A 17,651-nucleotide genomic window follows, 5' to 3' on the forward strand; every position below is an offset into this window, starting at 1 on the left:
TCTCAAAAATAATAAAACAGCAAAAAAAAAAAAAAAAAAAAAAAAAAAAAAAAAAAGAAGAAGAAGAAGAAAAGTTTCATAGAGTGAAACCTAACATGGAAACTAATATCACAGAGATAAAGAGTAAAAGGGAATTCGAGGCTAAACGAAATGTGAACAGAGAGTAATCATGCAACAGTGAAAATCTTAGCTCAACCAAAGCAGGCTTTTTGTATTATAAGGCAAAGAACTGGAGGAAATAAAATGAAGAAAGAATCTAACATTGTTGAGTGTTCAAAACCAAGAGGACACATAAGATCACCTTGGAAGACTTTTAAGCAAACAGGATAGGAAGATGAAATAATACCAGTAACATATAAGAAAAATGAGACATAGAAATATATTAATTAAAAAGAAAACCTAAGACTAAGGTAGAAGCAGTTCAAACTAAGAAAAAAAAAAAAAAGATAAAGTATGTCAGAAGAAAACCAATCAAACTTTGTGAATGAACATGAAGGAAAACAACTGTAGAATAAAAATGAAGACGATCTCAAAGATATTTTCAGGACATTTTGGTTTGGGTGATTGTAGAATCCTAGAGACAATGTGCATGAAAACTGCAGGAACATCAAGCCTCAGGCAGGCCTCCCAAGGACAGCAACTTAGCTACATTCTCAGCTTTTCAGAACACACACAAAAAATGCTTCACTGGTACAACCAATCTACATGAAACAGACTGGCAATAATCAGGTTGTAAGAATTTTATTAACTAATTTACAGTGAAACATAAACTATCAAGTAGATCAGATGTTAAAGTACACTAAGTGTTCCATTCAATCACTGTCTTAATGATCCTATGGAGGTCAAATAATAAGTAGGCTGCTTGGTGAGTAGTGATTGAGACCAAAAGGCAGCACTGAGGGATAGCTCATTCATTCAGTGCTGAAGTTAGAAAATACAGAATAGCTAGGGGGTAAGATACTCTCAACCCTAAATAGATATGGATAAATATGTTTAAATCTGGCTAAACTTCTAGACTTTAACTGATAAAACTGCATTCCAATTGATATACTCTTTCCAAAGACAAAAACCTAGATAAAAACTATTCTATCTTTCAATATGTAAATACCACTGCTTTGGCTACAATCTAGTCTATCTTAGGTCTTGGAACCAATCCATATCTAAGTTCAAGGTTAGAGAATAACTCGTATCTTGCATCAGGTGTTTGTATCAAACTCTTACAGTGTTAACCACTCCTGACTTCCACCTACAAATAATATGTGATAAGTGGTATGGTAGAGGTCAGTGCCAGTGTTATGGGAGCACCCCAAGAAAGGCAGTGATTAAATCCAAGTGGGAGAGCTGGGAAAGACTGGTTCACAGAGGTGACATGTGAATTAGTGTTAAAAGGTTAAAGAAGTATCCCACTCTCAGAAAAAGAAAAAAGTTTAGACAGATACACCCACCTGTACAGAGAGTAAATGGCAAGATCCAAAACAATGAGCAATTCCACATGCTTTAGACTTTGATAGGGGTTGCACATAATGGACTTTTCTTCAGGTACTCGGAAATAAGTTCAGGATCTTAAGACTGGAATGAACCAAATCCATTATATATATTTTGGAAAGATATATATATTTTGGAAAGATAACTATGGCACCAAGTAGAAAATTAAAGTGAAAAGTAATTGGAAGCAAAGAGGTAAAATAGAAGCCATCTGAAATAATCCAATGAACACCAAAAAGCCTGAACTAAGACAGCTTCAAAAACAAAAGCAAAACCAGGAGCACCTGGCTGGCTCAGTCAGTGGAGTGTACAACTCCAGATCTCAGAGTTGTGAGTTCAGTCCCCCACTGGGCACAGAGCTTACAAGAAAGATAGACAGACAGAAAGAAAGAAAGAAAGAAAGAAAGAAAGAAAGAAAGAAAGAAAGAAAGAGGAAAGAAAAGAAAGAAGGAAGGAAGGAAGGAAGGAAGGAAGGAAGGAAGGAAGGAAGGAAGGAAGGAAGGAAAAAACCAAAAAATTAAAATTTTTAGAGAAAAAAGGGAATTAGGCATAAAATTATTAATTATCTCTGTAAGGGAAGTATCAACAGATAAGAATAAAACTTAAGCAATTATGTAAAGATTAGATGGAAATAATGGACAAAATTATTCTTTGAAGAAACTGAGCAATAACAGGAAAACCTGATGGATACTAGAATGGTTGACAAAGAAAATATACTTAAAATATACCCTCATAAGGAGGAAAATAAAACATGCTTAAGGCAAAAGGGAAGGAACCAATGTTGGATGGGTGCTGAATGTTCTAGAGACGGGTTTGTGGGAATTTAATCACTTAAGATTCAGAAATAGATGAGACCAAAGGTGCAAGCTGAAAAAAACTTTATGAGACGTGTCCTACTGAAGAGAAGTACAAGTAGTGTAGAGATGTATTAAATTTAAAACCTGAATGGACAAAGTTTGAAAGACTTTGAAGAATAAACAAACCAAGCTCAGGATCTTGGCAATGTGACTGAGAAGAGGTCTAGAAACTCAGGAAGAAAGGTGTGATATACATGTGGATGACTAACAGACTCAAGCTGGTTAAAAAAATAATAATAATAAAGATTACTTCTAATAGGTTTAAGGGCTGTATAGATTTAATCAAGATGAGAACCTCTTCCATATAATGCCAAAGCAGGTAAAAGCAGCCTTAAACAATCATTAACAAGGAAGGAGAATTCTTGCCAATAGACTATTTCTAGAATCTTAGGGTTCATTATGTGAGCTACGCTGGTCCTTACTTAGCCCCAGCCCTTACAGACAGTTAAACAGGTCTGAAAATAAGAAAAGGAAAACTTTGCTGAATAAACAAAATGAAAATAATCAAAGGGTTTGATAGAAAACCAGCTAAAGAATAAGGTCACCTACTGATTTAATATAGATTTATTAAACGAATCTAATGAAATCACAGATACTTAACTGTTCTGACCTACCAAACAGCAACTTCATACACCTCAAAATAATACTACCAATAGAATTATATAAATAAGAAGGTAAAATCAGAGAAAGAAAACTGTAAAACATAATTACCAACTGCTCTGATTTGAATTTAAGCACATGGGTTTTCGAATTTAATTGCTTACAGAATTTGTTTGATTTGCCAGCATCGTGCTTCACAGCACAAAATGTGCTTTTAAGTCTTTAAAGTAAAAAGTATGAGCAGAAATTTTTGCTATTTTCCAACTGAGAGTAAGAAATTTAATGTACTTTAAAGCCAAAAATCAAAAATTCTCAATAAAATACCTTGGTACATCCTTAATATCTTAATAACACATACAACATAGGAGCATGCATGAATTTGATATAACTATATTCAAAAACAACTCCAGACTTATTGCTTAAGATGACGATATAGGGGCGCCTGGGTGGCGCAGTTGGTTAAGCGTCCGACTTCAGCCAGGTCACGATCTCGCGGTCGGTGAGTTCGAGCCCCGCGTCAGGCTCTGGGCTGATGGCTCAGAGCCTGGAGCCTGTTTCCGATTCTGTGTCTCCCTCTCTCTCTGCCCCTCCCCTGTTCATGCTCTGTCTCTCTCTGTCCCAAAAATAAATAAACGTTGAAAAAAAAAAAAAGATGACGATATAAAACCATTCCTTGGAATTTCATTAAATTTATAAATAAACTTGAGAAGACATGTTTCTTGACATAAATTGGTAAGGCAAAGTCGTTAAAAAGTTGATGAGAGGGGTGCCTGGGTGGCTCAGTTGGTTGAGGTTGAGTGTCCAACTCTTGATTTCAGCTCAGGTCATGATCCAAGGGTCGTGGGATTGAGCCTGGTGTCGGGCTCCACACTGAGCATGGAGCCTGATTAAGATTCTCTCTCTCCCTCAGTCCCTCTCCCCCACTTGTGTGCACTCTCTCTCTCTCTCTCTCTCTCTCAAACAAATAAATAAAAATAAAATAAATAAAAATAAATAAATAAAAGATAAGTAAATAAAAATAAAAAATTCTCTTTAGGGATGCCTGGGTGACTCAGTGTCTGACTTTTGCTCAGGTCATCCATCATCTCATGGTTCGTGAGTTCCAACCCCACATTGGGCTCGCTACTATCAGTGCAGAGCCAGCCTCGGATCGTCTGGCCCCCTCTCTCTCTGCCCCTACCCCTCTCATGCTCATGCTCTCTCAAAAATGAATAAACATTTATTTTATTTTCTAAAGTATAATTTATTGTCAAATTGGCTAACATACAGTGTGGAATAAACACTTATTTTTTAAAAATCTTTAAAAAAATGTTGGTGAAGAATGCAATATTTTTAAAGATGGTAACAAGCCACTTCACCTTTTTCTAAGACATTCATAAATGTTCCATTATAGTACTAATAAGTAACAAATAAAAGGTTCAATGGAAGACGGCATTCTTAAATGTAGTACTCTTCCTTAACTGTATTTTCTGACATTACAGAAAATACCCCTATAGATCTATATCCAAAGAAGCTATTAATTACAACTAATAAATTTGTATTTAGCATTTATAGATCATCAACTTCAAACCAATTCCTACCCATCCCTCAATATTCACTTCCCTTATAAAACCTTCCTTGTTAAAAAAAACAAAAACAAAAAAAAAAAAAAAAAAAAAACAAAACCATATACATGACTCCAAAACAGACTTTATCATGCTCAACTGTGACTAACAATTTATGGATCTCTTCTCCAATGAAACTACTCATCTCATTTCTTGAGCCCTAACCCAACTCCCCGGAAAGTGCCTAACACGGCAGGTTTTCAATATATATTGAATACTACCTTTTAGATGAAATAAAAGGATAAAGCATAAATTTGCCTACTGTCCTTCACTACATTCAATTCCTATGTGCCAAGCACTAAACTTTAGCATAAAAAAGAAAATTATTCACTTTAAGATCAAAAGACAATACACTGTATCTCAGAGAAAGTAGTCTATTTCTATAAGATAATACTCTCAATTTAATGCAATTTAAGTCTGTGTTACAAATACTTTCTTTTAAACAAACTAAGAACGACAACTTTGGTAAGTACACTAATAAAACATCATCAAAACAAATTTAAAATAAAAATTTTAGCTTAACTCTAAATTTTAAGCCCCACACAAAAGCCAAGAAAATTTAAGGTGTACTCCTAATGGTAACTGTTGGAAAGATGCACTTACTGTAAATATTTTAATGTACTGAATAATTAACCATACTAGAATCAAAGAACTTGGCTGTCACTAATAACAGATGAGCTAGCTCTCTCTGGGACTCACTCTTATCTACAAAAGATAGGAGTTGGCAAATGATCTCCAAGTTCTTAAAAGATCTTATTGTTGATGATTGCAGTTATTTTAAATAAACACAATGGATTACTGGCATTCACACACCTACCATTTCTAAACCATAGTCAAAGCCTGTGAAGTGTAGTTACTGCTGATAGGAACAATTATCCCTTCTTCATAAGGATTAAATGAGCTAACATTTATAGGAGACCTGAAAGTAAATCAGAGCTCCAAGCTCTGATGTAAAGGAGTATACCTAGCCCACTGCCCAGCATTCTCCCCTCTGTTAGTGGTTTGCAGGAATTTCTCTCAGGAGACTTGTGAATACCAAGAGTTTTACAGTATTATTTTGTTTTGTTTTTTAAGTTTATCTCAGATACTTGGCCAATTCTACCTATTAAAGGATTCCTTTTCTTGATGATCTGAAATGTTCTTTTTCAGTGACTATCAAGAGAAAGAACTATGATGACCTTCAATACTTCTAATATGATTGAGAAGCTCTCTATCAAAATCAAAAGTACTCAATAAATAACAGAATCTAGTTAGAAAACAGTTGTTTAAAGTTTATTTATTTACTTAATTTATTTGCAGAGAGAGAGAGAGAGAGAGAGAGAGAGAGAGAGACTGACCAGGGGAGGGGGAGAGAGAGGGAGGGAGAGAGAGAGAGAGAGAGAGAGAGAGAGAGAGAGAGAGAGAATATCCCAAGCAGGCTCCATGCTGCCAGTTCAGGGCCCAATGAAGGACTCGATCTCACAAGCCATTAGATCAAGACCTGAGCCGAAATCAAGAGTCAGATACTTAACCAACTGAGCCACTGAGGTGCCCCAAAAATAGTGTTAGCCTTAACCAACTAATGTTTCAGTTAGTTATGATTTAACATTATAATGAATGTTACCAAAGCTTTCTTATCTGTCCCTCCTGATTAGAAAACAGACTTAGTTTACAATTAATTCTAATTCTAGTTAGCATCTGACTCACCCAACCAACAAAGCTGTCTGGTAATAAATGATAAAGTGAAGCTTCACTGTCCTAATATTAATTAACCTAATACAGGGAAGGGAAAAGACAATAAGCAAAAATTTAAACTTAAGAAAATTCTACTAATAAATGTAAATATTAATAATGTAAAACTTTTCAGGAAAAAAAGTCATGGCTTCTCTTCTGAGCAAGACTATATTCAGAAACAAAAGACATAAACATTCATATTTGAATACATATGCCCATAAATCACAAAGAATTGGAAACATTTTTAATCAATCATTTATACTGATCATAAAAATGACTAAAATCTTCTGAAATGATAAAAATACTTAACAAACATAATGAACTTAATGAAGTCATGATGGAGCAGAATCCTCCAATATGACTTTTTCTTTTAGGAAAAAAAAAAAAGCAGGAAGTGTGGCATTGCTTTGCTAGGTAAATCATTGTATTTGGGCAAACAGTGGCAATCAAATGGTGAAAGATAACAAAAATCAGCTAAGCACTGTGTAAAGGGCAGACACAGATAACTACATAAAAAAAATAAGCAATCAGATTAGTATTTCAAAAGGCGTCTACTACTTATCAAAAAGATAAAAGTATCATGTTTATTTAAAAAAAAAAAAAAAAAGCCATAGCCTACCATAGCCTTATAGTGCCTTATTTGTGACATCATATGATGGCAATCTATACTCATATATTTATAATACAGAAAAGAACAGCTTGTTGAAGTTCTTTCTTCATAATTAATTTCTGGAGGAGAAAGGTCTCCCTTTCTCTCTCTAGTGTCTCTTATTATTTTCCATCTCATCTCTTCTTCACAATCCAAACCTCTCTACTTCCAAGAATGTATTGCAAAGACTCATCAATATCATCCAGAGCTTCAACTTTTTTCCCTAAAAGACCTTTATGATAAGTAAACAGTTATGATCAGCTGGAAGTAAGTAACATGGCAAGGTGACTTTTAAAAAAATCTACTGGTAGTAATAACCTTTATCATGTGCGTTGACCATATGGTAGGGAATGCAAGGTACCCTATGATACTATGTTATTTGCAACTCAGGGAGAAAACTAAGTTCTAGCTATAAGCAACAGGTAGTCCAAGTGAAAGGATATGAGCAAGCCAATCCTTAGAAGGCCTCGGGAAAAGAAATGGGCTGAGACAGGCTTTTAGCACACTAGATACTTAACAATGACAAGAAATTCCAATTCATCTCCAGTTCTCTAATTGCTCCTCACCTCATCAATGTTACTACAAGTCTATACTAGAGGCGCAATGGAAATTAATACTGTACAGAAGGAGTGCCTTAACTGGATGCAATTAAGGTGGAGAGAATATGAAGGACTGAATTCTTATTTTGAGTGAATGCAGCAATGTCAGACCTGTTTGCACTTGAATTAGGCTAATCATTAGTGCTATGCATGACAGTAATGATTGATTTCTTTAATAGTATATGAGATGTAATAGAACTTATTGAACTAGATTGGGAAAGACTTTCTAGAAATATAACACCCTAATGTTGTTTCTATAGGAAAATGTTCTGGAAATGACTCCTCTCATAAGTTGAAACCTATCAAATGTAAACAGTAAGACTGGTACAACAACACAATGGCCAAACTGCCTGCGTTCAAGTCAAATTCCACCATCAATAACTGTTTAATTTTGGAAGAGTTACTCTAATCTTGCTGTGTCTCCATTTCTACATCTGTGGAATAGAGGTTAAAAAAAAAAAAAGCAGGTAAAAAAGTGGAGGTGGAAAAAAAAAATCCAAGATTAAATACTTCATGAAGATTTAAATGAGTTAATGTAAGTAGGATACATAAATACTTTTACTTAAATAAAATGAGGAAAAGTAATATTCAATTTCTTACCCACCTAACATACTTCTACTTACCCTTAAAAGACCTAGTCCAATCAATCCTCTGTGAAACTCTTCTTGAAAGACAAATTGAATATTCCCTCCACTGTCAGTCACTTCAATATACATTCAACTAAATGTGCGTCAGTGAATATCAGTGATATTCAGTTTCACATATTCAGAATCACAAAAACTTGAGTCAAACCCCAGAGGTCATCTAGTTCTAGTTCAAGCATACTTTCCATGCCATATATTTATTGTACTTTCCCCAAAATCATCCTTATGAGCATGTATGAGCAGATTGGCTTTTCATACTACCTAAAGATTTTTTTAAAATAAATACAACTTAAGACCCTGAATCTCAATATCAAAGAATCAAAAGCTGAAATGATACCAGGTTTTTCTAAATCTTTTGATTATGGGCAAATCACAAAGATATTTTAGTCTACTTTAACAATGGAATAACTAAGTCTGTTTTATGTAAGTGAAAGATATGAATGTAAAATCAGTATATTGTGAGTTAATGAGTTGTATTCTCACAAAAAATATACTAAAAGACTAAAAATATGTGGCACAAACCAATCTATTAAATAAAACATCACTTACTATTATAGAGGTTTCTTTAAGGAAAAAAACACAAAATATACTTAAGGGGCGCCTGGGTGGTTCAGTAGTTTGGATGTCTGAACCTTGGTTTTGACTCTGGTCATGATCTCCTGGTTTGTGAGTTCACGCCCCACGTTGGGCTCCATGCTGCTGGTGTGGAGCCCTGCTTAGGAATTTCTCTCCCTCTTTCTCCCTCTCTCTCTGCCCCTTCCCTCATTCTCTTTCTCTTTCAAAATAAATAAATAAACTTGAAAAAAATAAAAAACTAAACAAAAAAAAAATACTTAAATTAATTACCTGTTCACTGTTTGGAAAAATGATAATGTTTAACTTTATTGAAAGAATTATATAGCTACAGACAATATGAGCTTTGTGCCTGACATTATAGTAATTGTTTAGAGTATAGCTCCCAAATATGTACTCACAGATAACACGCATATATGTTGAAGATATATACATATGTATATTAAATCATACTTGTTCCACTGTCACCTCATTTAGGTTTTCTCTGAATAACTTAACTAATAAAACAACCACCCTAATCATTTTCTATCCCTCACCCTGCTTTTATCTTTCTTAGTTGCATTTATCACAACCAACACATATTATGTCTCATTTCATTATCATCAGAATCTCCCAGTAAAACATAAGCTCCACAAAGGCAGTATTATCCCTGTTTAATAAAGTTATATCCCTATGGCCAAGAATACAGATATACCTGACATACAGATGGTGCTTAATAAATAGTGAATAATCGATTAAACAGTACTTGTGAGAAGAGACCATGATTTTTAAATGTTTGGGGAAGGAAAAAGTATAATCATTTCAATCAAAACCAAGCGAATGTTCATTCTACCAGACCTTCAAAGATTTTTTTTTGTAGGTGGTAGATAAAGAGTAAAGAGACACTTGACAGACAAGTTTCTTCAAAGTTTCTTTGGGGCAAGTTGTGTTCGCTTGACTTAGTAACATGGGCAAAACCACAGTACAACATTAAGAAAATAAGTTCTCTCTTAGAAACGAACACTTTCAATTATCTTCTGATTTTCTAAAATCAACCAAATTTGCTTTACGCTTTTACTCCAGAGCAAACAAAAGAACTAAATTTAAAAAGTGGACCAAAACCGGAGTATAAGCTAGTCTTAAGAATCAATCTTAAATAAACCAAATTCTACCCATGAGAACAGTCTCTACTATTATTTGAACTAAGCCTTTTTAGGAAAGTAGTGAAGGAGAGAAGTCACAGGAAAAATCAGAGATGTGGGAAGAAACCCAAATCTCTGCCACTATATGGCTAATTGATAAAACCTGAGAATTCATCCGTGAAGCTACACATGTCCATTCACCAAGAAAGACCACATTCTGGGTCATAAAACACACCTTAAACTTAAAAAAAAACAGAAATCATACAATGTCTGCCCTCAGACTGCAATGTAATTAAACTAGAAATCAGTAAACAGAAAGAAAAGTGGAAAATCCCAAAATATGTCAAGACTAAACAATACATTTTTAAATAACACATGGGTCAAAAAGGAAAAACCAAGACAAATTCAAGATATTTTTAATTAAATTAAAACATAACTTATCAAAATTTATGGTATGTAGCAAAAGCAGTGCTTAAACAGAAATCTATAGCATTGAATGTAAATACTAGAAAAGATCTAAAATCAAACACCTAAAATTCCACCTTAGGAAACTAAAAAAAGAGCAGATTAAATCCAAACTAAGCAGAAGGAAAATAAATAATAATAATTAGAGCAGAAATCAGTAAAACTGGAAAGAAGAAATCAATAGAGAAAAATCAATGAAACCAAAAACTGGTTCTCTGAAAAGATCAATAAAATCAATAAGCCTAGTCAGGCTAAGAAAAAGGAGGACACAAATTACTAATACCAGAAACCAAACAGGTGACATCACTACAGACTCCACGGACATTAAAATAATAAAGAAGCACTACGAACAACTCCATGCCCACAGATTTTATAACCTACATGAAATGGACTGATTCCTTGAAAGATACAATTTGCCAAAACTGACATAAGAAATGGACAATCTGAACAGGCCTGTATCTATTAAAGAAACTGAATCAACAATTAATAACCTTCCTTAACAGAAAGCACTCAGCCCAGAAAACTACAGATCATCTTTATCTCTTATAAATATAAATGCAAAAATCCTAAACTTTTAGCAAATCAAACCCAGCAACATATGAAAAGAATTATATATCCCAGCCAAACGGAATTTATTCCAGGGATGCAAGGCTAGTGCAATATTCAAAAATCAATTAAAAGAATCCACCATATCAATAAACTGCAGATGTTTGATCATCACCCAGCACAAATCTCTCCAATATCTCAACTAAAGTCTGTAAGGTCTGCATTAGAGTTCTCTCAAAGTATGGTTTAAGGACTGCCAATTTCAGATTTAACTGTAAAACTCTTCATTAAAAGTAAGATTCTGAAACTCTACCTCCCATTAATGGGGCCCAGATAAGCATTTTTATCAAACATCACAGGTGAATTCTACACAAACTCAAATTTAAGAACTAGTGTCCTCAGTTAAGTCACCTACTACATGACACCTACTGTTAGAATTTCTTTCTTCTATTCTTTGAGCACGTTATACATACCTCTTATAACATTTACCATTCTCTTCTCAATACCCCTTTCGGCCCCCTAATCTTTTTCATTAACTCTAAATGAGTAAGGCAGAAGTTGACAGCCCTTTTTTTTTTGCCAACAGACAACATAGCTCAATCCCAGCAATAAAAATTACCACAGAATGCTACATAAATAAAACAAGCCATGAGATACCTCCAATTCCAGGAACTAGCTCTATTCTACATACTTTGTCCTGCAAATAAGCTTAAATGGTAAAAAGATCTATTTGATTACAGCTGATTTGTAATTTTCAAAAAGAAAAGTATAAGAGAAGAAATAGTTTCATCATTCCTTTAGTAAACTGTCTATAGACTAACAATTTTTACAACATGAAAGAAAAACTTAAGAGTGAATACTAAGTATTTTTAGTCTGGACTATAATCCTACTCTCATCTGCTCACAACAGAAGAACCTTATTACATGCACAAGCATTTACTGAGTTTGGGTCTACTTAATGTACCAGGGAATAAAAGAACAGAGTGAATTTTTATCAATTAAAACAAGTAAAATCAAGGTGTCCCAACGCTTTGCTTTCCATTCTGTAATAGTATTTAGGACAATAGTGAAATACCTGGTCAAACATATGTACAAAGATTCCAAGTATCCTACATGATGTATAAAAAAAAAAAAAAAACACAAGGAGAATGAAAAAAAAAAATCAAATTTGAAAAATCAAAAGGGTAAGGAAAAAAGTGGGTAAGGAAAAAAGTGGAAGTCAGACAAATTTTTTTTTTTTTTGCATTTATTTATTTTTGAGAGACAGGGACAGCATGAGCAGAGGAGGGGATGAGAGAGAAGGAGACATAGAATCTGAAGCAGGCTCCAGGCTCCAAGCTGTCAGCACAGAGCCTGACGCGGGGCTCAAACCCACTCAAACTCACGAACCATGAGATCATGACCTGAGCTGAAGTGGGACGCTCAACCGACTGAGCCACTCAGGCGCCCCAAGACTAAAATTTTTTGAATGAGAAACATGTACCTCTTCTGAAAAAAGTCCTGAAAGTTAAAGAATCAGAAATGTGAGAATTAGAAAGTATTTTAATCTTGGGGTGCCTGGGTGGCTCAGTCAGTTAAGAACTCTTGGTTTAGGCTGAGGTCAAGATATCACAGTTCGTGAGTTCGAGCCACACATCAGGCTCTGCAACGGTGCAGATTCTTGGGATTCTCTCTCTCTCCACCCCTCCTTAGCTTGCTCGTTCTCTCTCTCTCTCTCAAAATAAGTAAACTTAAAAAAAAAAAAAGATGTTTTAATCTTCATCAAGCCCCACTTCTCTTATCTAGGAGGAAACTGGAACCATTACCTAAGTTGACTCCTTTTTCCAAATTCATGGAACTAGTAATGGGCAGAATCTGGGTCTTCTGAGTTCAAGTACAGCCTGTTTTGCATAGCATTAGGCCCAAGCTGTGAAAAAGTTCTCAATTGAACCAAGCTGTATTCAAAATAAATTCAACCCCTCACTTCATTTAATGTCTAAACCTTTTCTTTTGAAGGATTCCATACATTGCCTAAACTTTCATATACAGACGTTATCAACTTCATGACTGGGAACACTTAAGTGGAGTTAAGTAAGTTAACACAAAAATATAAGCAATACCAGAATGAAGAGTCAATTAGTTGGCCCCTGGTGACCTTCTCCAGGTGACATTCTCTTACGTGACATTTTGAGAAACAGCATGAGTTTACCTCAACCTAAAATAAAACTATATTTTTTGAGATGGCAGGAGGAGGAGTTCTCCTTCTAGTATTACAGAATACTGGGCGTAAGTTCACATTCAGCTTCTTTGTGACTATTGTAAATTTAAGGATTTTTATTGTATTTTCATCCTCTGCTTTTCAGACCAATAAGCAAAAACTGAGCTTAAATTTAGAAGTGGAGATTTTTTTACTGAGTTTTTAAGTCAGTAGTAGTCTGACTATGCCAAACTAGTGTTATCTTAGGGAAACCAGTGCTTATTTCCAGACCTCAGACTCTTCCTTATGTCAAATTAGGGAGAGAGGGAGTGGAGGTGGTTAGGCTAATTATTGTCTTTGGCTCCTTCTCATTCTACTATACCCTATCTTTGTCTTAATTTCACTGATATAAAAGAGAAGAAAAGAAAAAAAAAAAAACTCTTAATGAACAAAAACTGTATTATTCACTGAAGTTAAAAACACACAGACTGCCAAAAAGAATCATATGTTACATTAGCTGGTAGAGTACACCAGAAACCACATTACTTTGAAGTTCTTTTCTTTCACATTCATTGAAGTTTCTAAGTCATTCGAAAGTCCAACATCGTACACAACAGCTGAACAAGGTCGACATTTGGTCCTGGATAAACACGGTACACTGAAACTAAATGCCAAGACACACTCCCTTCCAGATGAGAATTTGAAATCTTTTATATAGTCAAATAATTGACAATGTTGAACTTTACCAGATCCCTGTGATCTTGGAAAAGAGCAAAGGTTCAGAAATACCCCCTACACCCTTTTGTGTTTTGTAAAGGGCTTACTGCAATGAACCACTGGTACCCACATGACTTAGGTAAGACTCACAGATGCCCCACGTGTTTACCTATGACAAGCTCAGAGACAGAGCCCACAAATTCCTATTCGTTGTTTCACAAGTGATTGGCTGAACTGCATGTGCCCACAGATCAACTGAAACAAAACATTTGTTACTGAAATTCTGGTTAAGATCCTCTTTCCCCCGGTTCAGTCTGAAGCAGCATACAACTCCTTTTTGACAGCTCTTCCTCCGAACAGACTGGCCTGAGAGTAAAACAATCTGATTAACTGTTTAATGTACTATGCTTTCATCTCACCTCCCCACATATGGTTCTTCCTACCATTATTTTACTCCTCCCTATAAAAGAAAAACCTTTTTGCTTAACCTTTGAGACTCTTGCCGATCTTACGGTTAGAGCATTCTCCCTATGCAATAGTCCCATTCCCCAGACCTTTGCAATATTCCTTTCGAATAAAATCCCTCCTTACCGAGTCTGAATTTTTTATGACACCCTTCCCAATTTCAAATGGGCTGAGTCTGAAAGATAAGCTTACTTTGCCCTTTATCTTAGGTGACAAGTGTTGATCCTCTACAAGAAAGGGTTCCTTTGTGTCAACTTGGAAAAGCTAAAGGAATTTCTAAGATCTTAAGTTCTTGGCCACTGCCAAGCAGCAGAGGAGGAGGGAGGGGCGGAAATGATCAACCCGGCAAGGTCAGCTCTAGGGACCACCTGGCGCCACACGCCATACACAGTGAATGGACCACGAACATTCTGGCTACCTACTAGGTATTCCTGGACAAACCTCGCCTTTGGGCAGGGCGGATGCCGCTTCCTCAGGGGCCCAGGAGCTTCAGCACTCCGGGACAGGTGCGGGGTCCTGCCCCCACGAATCATCCCACTGCTCTCGCCTGCTCCATCCTCAGCCGGGAATCCGACTGGCTACCTTCACAGGACTGACCTCATGGCCCCTTCCTTCCCCCTGTTGTTACTCCAGTCTTCAAACGAGGACTCACCATGGCGCCAAGGACAGGTCGCAGACCGGACGCCCTGGAATCCCCGGGACCGTCCTGGACCTTCCCTCCCCACCCTGCAGACGGGAGCCTCTTAAACAACGCGAGGGAGAGAGTTTTCCGGCTCTGGCGGAAGTTCTGCCCGCGCGGGACAGGAAGTCCCTCCCTTCCTTGAACGCCTGCGACCCCACGCCACGCAGAGGTGAGCATACGCAGGACGTCCTCTAATGCCACTTCCGTGGGTGCTAGGTTAGAGGCTGGGGGCGGTGCTGACCTTGAGAGTGCGCGGGGGGGAGGCGCAGGCGCAGCACAGGTAGGTGGGCGGGCGGGGGGTGTTGCTGCGACCGTGAGCTTCGGAGGTACGTTGGGTAGTTTGGGCCGGAGCGCATCCTCGCCCGGGGAGGCGACGGAGGCGCAGGTTGATGAACGGGGTGGGGACTGACCCCAGAGGATTTAGTGAGGGAGAAAAATCACAGGCCGTGGTCGTGCTGAGACAACAGTAATTGCCTGAACTCAGCCACGCGCTTTCTTTTACCTTCTCCTTTTCCAGGCTGCCCCTTCCTGGAGACTTTCCGGATCTCCACAGACCTGTTTGTCCCTCCGTCATCTCTTCTACCTGCTTTAGTGCGTCCTGCAGCGCTCCTCTTCCTCGGGGCAGTGGAATTTGATCCTCAGATGTTTCTTCACTATTCATATATACCAGTTGAAGCCAGAAGAACATCTACCAAGAGCAGACAAACCAGGAGGAGAATTCTGCCTATTTAATACATTCCAATGTGGACGGTTTCCTTTTATTTTAAAAAATATATATCATCAGCTGGGGAAAAAGTGAAACTCCCGTGTACCTCTTAATTTGTGTTTTTTTCCAAAATCTGTACCCAGCAACTCTGTGCCTTTTTTTATTTGGCTGTAAGCCACGGTACTGGAGGCAGGCTTGAAGTGGATATACAGAGCACCTTTAACCCAGAAATTAATCTCACAACTTGGGATCCTTGTTTAAGACGTGACTGTATCTACAATTTCACTTACAGGATCTCTTTTTGCCAGTATCTAGTTTTGTTATAAAGCTGGTCTTGGGAGGTAAACTAGGAAGCTTAACAAGAAATTTAAGAAGGTTGGGCAGGCAGGAGTGGCTATACATGCACCTGGAGAGCATGATACCCAAGCTATAAATGGTCGAAAGACCATGGGAACCACTTCTGAGCCACCCCAAAGAAGCATGCTTTATATGAAAAAGGGGCCTAGAGACAGAGTGTATGAGTTGTTTTCACTTTAAATTTTCTTTTTTTGGTGGGGGTGGAAGGGGGATGAATAATGTGATAAAGATACAGGAGTTGTAAGCACCAACGTTGGAAGTAGCTGGAGGTGGGGTGGGGCTGAGAAATAGTTTGTGAAACAGACCGGCTGCTAACGGATCCAGAACTTCCCTGAGGGTTCCACCTCTGCTCTGTAGGGACAAGGTTGTAAATAGACAAGCCCCGGGGCATCTGCAGATGATAAGTGTGGTAGAGAAGGATTGGAGTCGTTCTGCTTGTGTATCTGTGGGAAGCAGCTGCTATCCTTGAGGAAGAAAAGGTGGAGAAGGAAACTGGCTATCAGTCTGTCAGTAACAACACATCCTGTGAAGTCTTACTCTTTCATTCCTGACACTTTGGTTCTTACATCCGTCCTAAACCTGGCAGCCTCATTGAGGTTCACAGAGCATCTCCTCCTATGTGACAGTAAGACTGGAATTATTATCAGGATGGAATCTATTCCTGCCAGAGTAAAACCACGAGAGGAAATCACAGTCAGTATTCGTTATCTGCTTATCATTTTTAATAGATCATGGAGTTCTATGCTCCTTATTTGGTATTTGGCAATTTGATAAATAACCCTTGATTAATATCCTTTAATATTCTAATTTCTTTTACAGTGTGAAAAATCTGTCATACGTAATGTTTTCTAAAGATTAAAATGCATACCATATATGTTTAAAGGCAGCATCTCCCTGTCTTTTTTATCCCACAAATAATTACAGTGTTTTGTATTGGTTACACGTGTTGAAGTAGAGGGATTTACCTATTTCCATTCTTTAAAATAGAGGAGAGTCTTTGACAGATAAAAAGAAAGGGGAAAATTATGAAAGGAAATAAAAGACGTGGATAAGGGAGATTAGGAAGAAATCCAGTACTCTTGGCAAGGGAATTAGTCTAATCTTTGATCCAAGTCTTGGTTGCTTATTGTTAAGGCTTATTTGTTTGTTTGTTTGTTTTATTAAAAGTTGCAATGTCCTGAGTGAGAACTGTTCTCAAATACCTTAAGAACAGCAGAAAAATTACTTCCTCCTTCAACACCCACAATGACCTGGAACATTTTCAACCATTAAGACCTATCACTGTTTCAAAGACCAGCTCCATATTGTTCACAAAATGTTTTCCTGATTAGCTCCTCTTCTGAGAAATTAAAATTGCTTTTTCTTTGCTTTAATAAATAGGATTATTATGTCCTTTATTACAAGGTGCCTTTGTAATTTCCCCCCAAATTACTATAGTATATTGTTTTCCTAATTAGACATAAATACCTAGAAAGCTGAGACCTTTTTGTGTTGACCACCTCCTTCCCCTTAAGAAATACCATTTAAATGAATGTTGGTGCACAAAAATCACTTTAGTTACATTACTCTTAAAATGCTTTATGAACAAAAGTATTCGTGGTAGCAATACTTATAATGATAAAAAATTAGAAACAGTAGTTAGCAATTAGAGATGAGTCAAATGCTATCATGTATACTTAGTGAAATATAGCT

At 36.8% G+C, this 17,651-nt stretch overlaps 2 protein-coding genes across 9 annotated transcripts in view; one reads left to right on the plus strand and one right to left on the minus strand.

The window, feature by feature from the left end:
• Positions 1-14,993, minus strand: part of TMEM161B (transmembrane protein 161B) — a 72,761-nt gene extending 57,768 nt beyond the window's left edge. For 2 of the 5 annotated variants that reach the window (XM_045033414.1, XM_003981137.6), the window contains exon 1: positions 14,867-14,993. In XM_045033414.1, the coding sequence (XP_044889349.1) occupies positions 14,867-14,869 (3 nt within the window). In that variant the 5' untranslated portion in view covers positions 14,870-14,993. Of the gene's footprint in view, positions 1-1,445; positions 1,787-13,918; positions 14,116-14,866 lie in introns of those variants that run through there. The other 3 variants (XM_045033415.1, XM_045033424.1, XM_045033421.1) reach the window with 3 other exon arrangements.
• LOC102901986 lies at positions 14,575-17,356 on the plus strand. 4 transcript variants are annotated; one of them, XM_045033439.1, is made up of 2 exons: positions 14,575-15,065; positions 15,414-17,356. In XM_045033439.1, the coding sequence occupies exons 1-2, from the start codon at positions 14,609-14,611 to the stop codon at positions 15,626-15,628; spliced, it is 672 nt and encodes a 223-aa protein (XP_044889374.1). In that variant the 5' UTR covers positions 14,575-14,608; the 3' UTR covers positions 15,629-17,356. The 4 variants fall into 4 exon arrangements, 1 of the variants encoding a protein (XP_044889374.1); XR_006582993.1 differs by having other exon boundaries at positions 15,046-15,112; XR_439537.3 differs by lacking the exon at positions 14,575-15,065 and adding an exon at positions 15,076-15,176.
• The last annotated feature ends 295 nt before the right edge of the window (positions 17,357-17,651 follow it).

This window comes from Felis catus, chromosome A1 (assembly GCF_018350175.1).
Source record: "Felis catus isolate Fca126 chromosome A1, F.catus_Fca126_mat1.0, whole genome shotgun sequence".
Lineage (NCBI taxonomy): Eukaryota > Metazoa > Chordata > Mammalia > Carnivora > Felidae > Felis > Felis catus.